Below are 7,500 nucleotides of genomic sequence, written 5' to 3' on the forward strand. Positions count from 1 at the left end.
GGTATAACCTCGCAGTAAATCGCAGTAAAAACTGAGAAATTCCTAATATTTTTGGCCTTTTCCGTGTGCGTTAAGAACAATTTCTAGAACTTTACAAAACGACCCCCGCCACTGTGTTCGGCATGACTTCATCCGGTTGTTTCAAACAGCTCCGGGTTTGACGTCGTAAAACAGCGCAACCATCAATCCTCGCAATTTGTTTGCCGTTTTAGTGGCCAGAAAAAGAATCTGCCCTTGGATTCCCTGCAGCCTCCGGATTCAGGACGAGACCGACCTGGTGATCTACGTGAAAGTTACGCGGTGCGGTGAAAATAGTTGCTCCCTTCCTCAAGGAGCGGAACCAGAAAGTTCCTCGACGGGGGGGAAGAAAGAGTTCGCCGTCATCCTCGTCGCTCGCGGTCCGGAAATCCCGTATACCCGGGGACACCGGAGACTGTGCGTGTGCATAGTGTGTATGTGTGCAGTGCCAAAGGAAGGATTTGCATTGAATCTAGCAAGCGCGGGGGTAGATAGGCAGAGCGATTTTCCGTCCTTAAAACGGGCTACTACGCTCTGGTAAAGCTGATTCGCCTGACTGATTATGTCAGTAGGCTCGCGTTTCGTCATATGATCGCGGGGTTCGCGGCTGACGATGCAAAGTGGGTCTTCTTCCCTGTGTTCCCTGTGTTCCGTGCCGTTCTGGGTGGTGCGTTGAATTTGATCCGCGACCGTAACCATCGTGTGGTGTGTTTTGCCGAAAATCGATCCGACGACGGGTTCAGTGAGCTGTGTGTTGCGAGCGTTCGTCAATGATCAGTCGGAGTCGCTTGCTTTGTTGTGTTTGTCTAGGAAAACGAAGGGAAAATCTGCGCAAAAATCCTTAGCAACCGGGGCTGGTGACGAGCCGAGAAGAGCGGCAGTACACTAGAACAGAGTGGACAAATCCGGAGGCCACCGTTGGCTCTCACTCTCTTTCCGGAGCTCGCCCTCTCGCTGTCGCACTGGTGTGTCCTTGAAACGAAGACAGACTAAGAAGGAAGAAAGAAAACAGGAAAGAAAAATCGGAAAATCGCCGTCGTCGTCGTCGTCGCAGTACGGAAATCATTGAGCAAAACCGACAAGAAAGAAACGCCGCCGCCCTCTGAGAAAGTGAAAGCCGTCGTCCAGCCAGCAGACCAGCCCGGCCAGGGGGCGTACTTGTGAGTGTGATTGTGTGCGATTGTGTGTCCACCGAAGAGGAAAGAAAGGAAAGAAAAAGGCCCTGCCGTACGCCATCGAACGGCGTGAACAACTTCAACGTCTCAACAAAACATCGTTGCCCCCCACGGCAGCCATCATGTTGCCCTTCAATCCGCCGATCGTGAAGCGGCTGCTCGGCTGGCGCAAGGTATCGTCGGATGACACGGCCGAGGGCAAGTGGGGCGAGAAGGCGGTCAAGAGTTTGGCAAAAAAGATGAAAAAATCTAGCGCCCTGGACGAGCTCGAGCGGGCGCTGACGACGCAAAACGCGCACACCAAGTGCATCCCGATGCCCAGGTAAGCAACAGCTGAGCAAAGCAGGCGTGCATAACCCCCGTATGATAATCTCACCGTAGCACCTCACCTCATCGCCTACTCAAATCGCATCCCATTTGACCACAGAACTGTTGGAAATCCGAATCGTTGGCCGAAAAAAGGGGCCAAAGAAGGGAAGGAAAATTATCATTTCGCCAAGATAAAACGCACACGCAGCGCGCCCGTATCTATGCGAGTGTGCGAGAGGGTATCGTTCGATTAGTATTATGCTTTTAGATACGCGACGGAACGAAGGGGTGGACGCGCGACACAATCTCGCTGCTGGCTAAATATCAAGGACACACACGCCGGGGGTGTGCTTGTTTTTTTTTTCGGATGGTCGCAGTAGAGAGATACCACCTACCATGTTTGAGAATCGTCGTCGTCATCGTCGTCGATGTGTTGATGAAATAATGGATCGAGTACGCTGCTGCTGTGTACGATTGCGGGAGCAAATAGAGGAAAAAGTGTGATGCGATGTAATCAGCTGGCTGGCTAGCATGTTGTTTGGTATCTCCGAAACCGAATAGATATTTTAAAGTTATACTATTCACTCTGGTTTTAATCGCTCCAAACAAGTGGCTCGTTGCGTGATGGCAACAATTCTTGTAAATTACAATTCGGTCATTTATAGGAAGATTCTTTACAGCCCCGAACAAACATTCTGTTTTATGGTCGTTTTGTGTCCGGTTGCACAATAAAATGACGCCTGTCTGCGGTGCTGTCATCTTCCTTGATACGTTTGTCATCAAGTCCGGCCCGAAGTTATCGGCAAAGGTGTGCAGGGGGTTTGAGTTCACAGCGTGAAGGTGCGTTAAGTAGTATCGATACACACACTTATCCATTGCCGTCCCGTAACCGTGTGTTTATTCTTTGTTTGGCGAGATAACATCACGGTTTTTTTTTCGGAAAAACATATACATTCAACAGCAAGTGCGGTAGCAGGGTTATTATTAACGAGATTGTCAGGTTCACGGTTTGTAACGTAGAAGCCCTGGTGGCGTTAGTATCTCTCATTGTCAACTGTTTCCCTGCGTTCGTGATAAGTGCAATTTACAGCCAGTTGAGCAGCCCGGTTCGCCATTGCTTTTCATGAGGTAATTATCCTTTTTTTCTCAACCCGGTAGAGAATGTGCAGCAGCCACTCCTTACCATCGAATTCGTTGGGAGCTAGGCGTCTCCATTGGACATGTCCTGCCATTGAGCTCCGAGGAGGTTGCAATACACTCGAAAATCTGCTCCATTTGTATGTGTGCTTGCGGCACCTACCTCGATTGTAATCATGCTTTCATTTTTCAACGCCAACTACGACAAACACCAATGTCGGCGACGTTACGGGAAAAACAAAAATCGATCGTCGCCGTCTGGGTTTGGGGTGGGATTTTGTTTTCCCTTTTTAAGGCCCGTGAATGAGTCAACTGTGTTATGTCAACGGGAAAAAGCAGCGTGGGTGGACGTCGGTGTGTTGTGCCGGTGTCTGCTACGCCACTATTTCCGGTACCGGTGGCTCGCCGGCTGCTGGATACCCTGGAACCAATTGTCGCCGTCGCCATCGTCGTTGTCGCTAATAATCGCGCTCGATTGCTGTGCCACGAGCACGAGCCAGTCACCCCCGTCCCCAGCAGACATAGAAGCAGCAGGGACAAGGTCAACAACATTTCCATTGCTGTTGCTCCGCTATGTCTGCCTAGCGTGCGCTCGCGATGGAAACCGTCGGAGTGGGTTGGGCGGTCGTCTGGAGGAAGCTATACAGTGTTAGACCGATGTTAGAGAGACGCTAGCATGCGTCGCGAGCAGCATGAAACATGATAAAGAGAGGGAGAGAGAGAGAGAGAGAGACATTACAAGGAAGAGACCAAGATGGCATGAAAGCCTTTGCACACGCGCATCTAGCAACCTCTGATGCTCATGCTGCTGATGCTTTTGCTGAGGGTTAAGGCTGCAGCCGGTGTGTCTGTGGTCGTCGTCGTCGTCGTCGTCGTCGTGTGGCGGTAATTGTGGACGCAACGAAACGCTGTTTCGTCCCCGCCACAAAGGAAGTGGCGAGCAATATGATGATCTAATCGACCGGGAAAGACGGCGAGACACCGCCGGTGGTGGGACAGACAGAAGTAAACAAACATCGACAACGAAAGCGGTGGGATGCTGTTCTTCCACAGCTCTTTCCGCCATTTCCGGTTCGATGTGGGAAATGGAAAATATTATTTTTGGCTTTAAACATCCTCAAAAACAACACAACGAATGGTTCGAAACCGATTTTCATTGATACATCGTGATGCACACTAATGTCATTCACCCGTGGCAACGAAGAAGACAACAACGTGCGACGCATTAGAATGCCCGTACTCCTCCCCCCGGGGCACCACCGCCATTCGGTACTACGTCAGGTGCGCAGATGCATTTGTGTGTACCAGGCGCGGCGAATATACGCACGAACCGCACGAATACGCGAGTCGTTAGGCAAAGGAGGCGATTTGCAGCGAGCACACAAAGAAGCCGTGTAGGCCTACTGAGAGCAGCAGCAGCATGCACCGTTTTCTACGCGTGTGTTCTACACGTTGTGCAAGTATGTATTGCCGCATAAAACTAGGGAGTGGCGAGAACGTTCTGCTGCTGCCATCCTGTTGTGGGTTGTGTCTCTCCGGTCGCCGTGTCGCTTGATGGTTATGAAATTTGCATATAAATCACTTTTTTCCGTATCGCATCTATGCTTTTTTCCCTTTTTTTGCTTTTCATTACCGAACCCGACGACATTCTTGGTCCCCCCATCAAACACCTTCTTTGTCGCTTAGCGATCGCATATGCATTCTTTGATTATTTCCTGTGATGTAAAAACTAAATATTGGAGATCAATTTGTTAACTTTGCAAGGAGCGTTGGGATCAATTTAATGAAACAAGTTCAAATAGACTTATTTCGAAGCAAAACCATCACAAATCCATCAAACTGTTGCAAATTTGATCAAAAATACTAATCTGATTAAAAGTTCGATGCTGGTGCACCTGGTGCATATGAAATAATGAAACTTTCTCTGTTTATCATTCCAAACAAAAATCCTATAGCTTCATTACGGTAACTGTTTTGCAAAAACTGTACCAAATATTCTTCAAATTTTATAGTTCAGTATATTGTAATCGATATTTTAAACTTTTCCTTCCTTGAAATTACTTTTAGTCGCGGAATCTTGTGCAACTCTGCCTATGAATTTCTTAAACTCTCTCCAAAGTTTTTCGCTCTTTCATCTCGCGTTACATACAACCGATGCTGCTGCTTCTTGGTGAACCCTTTCGCCTTCAGAGAGTGGTGTGCGTTCGGTTCTCCGCTCTAATGTTGTTCCACTGATGGATGCGGGATGGATGGCCAAACATTTGCCAAACGGTTTTCGTGGTTGGTGGTTCTCGCCGTTTTTTTTTGTTTCGTGCGCCGAAATTCAAGGTTTCACCTCCGAGAGAGCGTCGGTTGCTCTTCCCCTTTAATTTCCGTGCTTCTCCTTTCATCCGTCTTCATCGATCTTTCCGCTTCTCAGGAGGCCAGCGTTTCTGCTTCTTTCGGGCTGGCTCGGGGGGCACTTTGTGGTTCAGTTTCTACTTTGAGTCCCAGTCGTATCGTCACGATTAGTAGGTAGTTTGCAAGCCATTCCGTCAAGCTATCCATCCAAACAGTTCACAGTTCCATCTTATGAACCGTGGTTTTTTTTAATGCCATTTCCTTTTCGAAATCGGTACCTCGCGCGCTGCTGGGTCCGGTGGTTCTCAGGTTCGTTGTCGTTTCTTAGTTTTTTTCGCTCCAGAAACACGGACACGGGATGGAACGTATCATGTGCTGCATTTATGGCTTGTAATTGGCAAGATGTTCCGGCCATGTAACATTGTAATGCATTTTTCACTTCTGATCTTTCGCATATTGTTGTTTTAGTTCTTTGCCGCGGCCGCGCAAACGGCTTGCCGGCCGGTAGGAGGTTGCATGTTAACAGTGAACGCTCGATAAGGCTGCGAGAATCCGGCAAACATGTTCTCTCTGTCGGCTTATGAGACTGTGCAGTCCACGAGGAGGAGGAGGGGGAGCCCCTTTTTATGCGCGCAATCGGACAACTCCGTGCTCGCGTTTTGCGCGTTAACGCGCGGGCTTTCAATCCCCCTTTTTCGCTGGGTGGTGTTGTGTGGGCCCCGAGGGCAATCACAAAGAGCATGTTTATGTTCTGTGCTCCCCTTTTGCAAACTCCAGCGTCAGAAGGGTGTCTTCGTCCAATTCTACTCCAGGGGCCAGTGTGTGCTGTCTGTCTTGACACGGGAATGATGAGGCGATGCGATGCGATGCGATGCGGTTGTTGTTCAGCATCATTAGCATGTGCATGTGCAACATGGAAAGCGATGAATACGATCGAGTGCGTGCCCTGACATCAGATAAAAGGTGCAAAAGCACGGAAAGTGAAGAGCGCGGATAGGGCACGAAACATGAGACGAGCCTTTTAATTTGTTTTTGGTAATCCATCTTTAATTTTAAACGAAAAAAAAAACAGACGAATTGTTGGGTTGCTCGTAGGTAAGGTGTTTGCATAAAACAATTGTGTCTTGCGGCTTGTTTTACGACGCTTGGTAATGGAGCATAATTAATATGCTTCAACAATCGATCGGACAGGTTAAAAAAAAAAAAAAGAAACAACAGAAACCTGCCACTCCATGGCCTCTCTCGCTGCTTTTCTTTCACGCTTTCCTGGAGGAAGTTGGAAATAGAGTTGCAAAAGTTGTTCACCCTTTTTTTCTCTCCTCAAAAAGCCAGGCGACAAGTGCCAAGAGGGCAGCAGAACCATGCCCATTTCTTTCCCTTCCCTAAAGAACTCCTTCGGTGCCTCCTTTCGGTTCGGTAACTTTCCCTTTTTAAAGAACACACCATCCACCGTGACACCGTGGGGCACAGGGTCCCCCCCCCCCCCCCCCCCCCCTACAACAGTATGTCGTCGGTCGTCGTGGCCGCCGTCTAGACACGGGGTCAACCCCGGTACGGGAAAAGGTGTGTGCATTCTGATGAATCGGGGGCCACGGTGTGTTGGTGTGTGAGTGTTTGGCTCGAGGCACACACAACGTTCACTCAACCATTCACGGGCCTACTACATAAATGCGTTCTGCTGCTCACCACGCGGCTTCCTACGATCCTTTTCGTGTTCCGGCTGCCCGTGCCTGCGCCTGCCTCTCGCCAACCGCACATTCTATATCGGTTGCTCTCTGTGAGCATGCAGTCTCCCTCCCTTCGGTTTCGCGTTCGTTCATCGCGCACTCCTTGTGGAGCATCATCGCCATCGCATCGCAGCAACCCGACCCACCCGACGATGTGGCGATGGAATGGAAGTTGATGGGGGAAAAAGGAAGAAGCGGAGGGAGCAGGGAGTAGGCCGACCGACCGGCCCCAGAGACCGGTACCAGTGCGTGGCCACGGCCGACGCCGTAGCGCCGCTCTCAGTTTCGCTTGGGATGTGGATCCAGACGGACGACGACGACGACGACGAACGTTGTTACGGTGGCCGGTCGGTTTTTGGGGCGCATCATCATCAGCATCGGGCGGAGGGACAGTCTCGTGCGCGTGTGTGCGAATATTCTGGCGCGCGCTTCCATCAGTGATCCGGACTGCTCCGAGGTGTGCACGGTGGTGTGTTGTTTGGGGACGGCGCCAGCCGCCAGCCGCCGCCGGCAAAAGTAACGGTGCGTTGGTGGAAGGAAAGAAGGAGCCCTCGGATCTGAGCCGTTTTTTGGGTTTTGGCCACAGAAAGGTTCTCGCTCCATTGGCCGAGTGTCGAAAAAGAGGTAAAACGTGTCTGCGTGAGAAAGAGAAGAGAGAGAGAAAGAGAGAGTTCGGGGGTGCTTTGCCGTTTCGGTCACACGCACGTCCAGACATAGCAACCATAGAAGGCGCGCCACCTCCCAGGACTACCGTGTTCGTGTTGTGTACGCGGCATCCCCAACAAGTCTCTCTC

General features: G+C 50.3%; 1 protein-coding gene across 1 annotated transcript in view; it reads left to right on the plus strand.

The window, feature by feature from the left end:
- The window catches only part of LOC126572446 (mothers against decapentaplegic homolog 3-like), a 14,435-nt gene that overhangs the window by 21 nt on the left and 6,914 nt on the right, over positions 1-7,500 (plus strand). Inside the window, 1 exon segment of the mRNA XM_050231775.1 lies at positions 1-1,515. This exon segment is cut by the window's left edge and continues 21 nt beyond it. Coding sequence (XP_050087732.1) covers positions 1,316-1,515 — 200 coding nt within the window. The 5' untranslated portion in view covers positions 1-1,315.

Source organism: Anopheles aquasalis, chromosome 2 (genome assembly GCF_943734665.1).
Source record: "Anopheles aquasalis chromosome 2, idAnoAquaMG_Q_19, whole genome shotgun sequence".
Taxonomy (NCBI): domain Eukaryota; kingdom Metazoa; phylum Arthropoda; class Insecta; order Diptera; family Culicidae; genus Anopheles; species Anopheles aquasalis.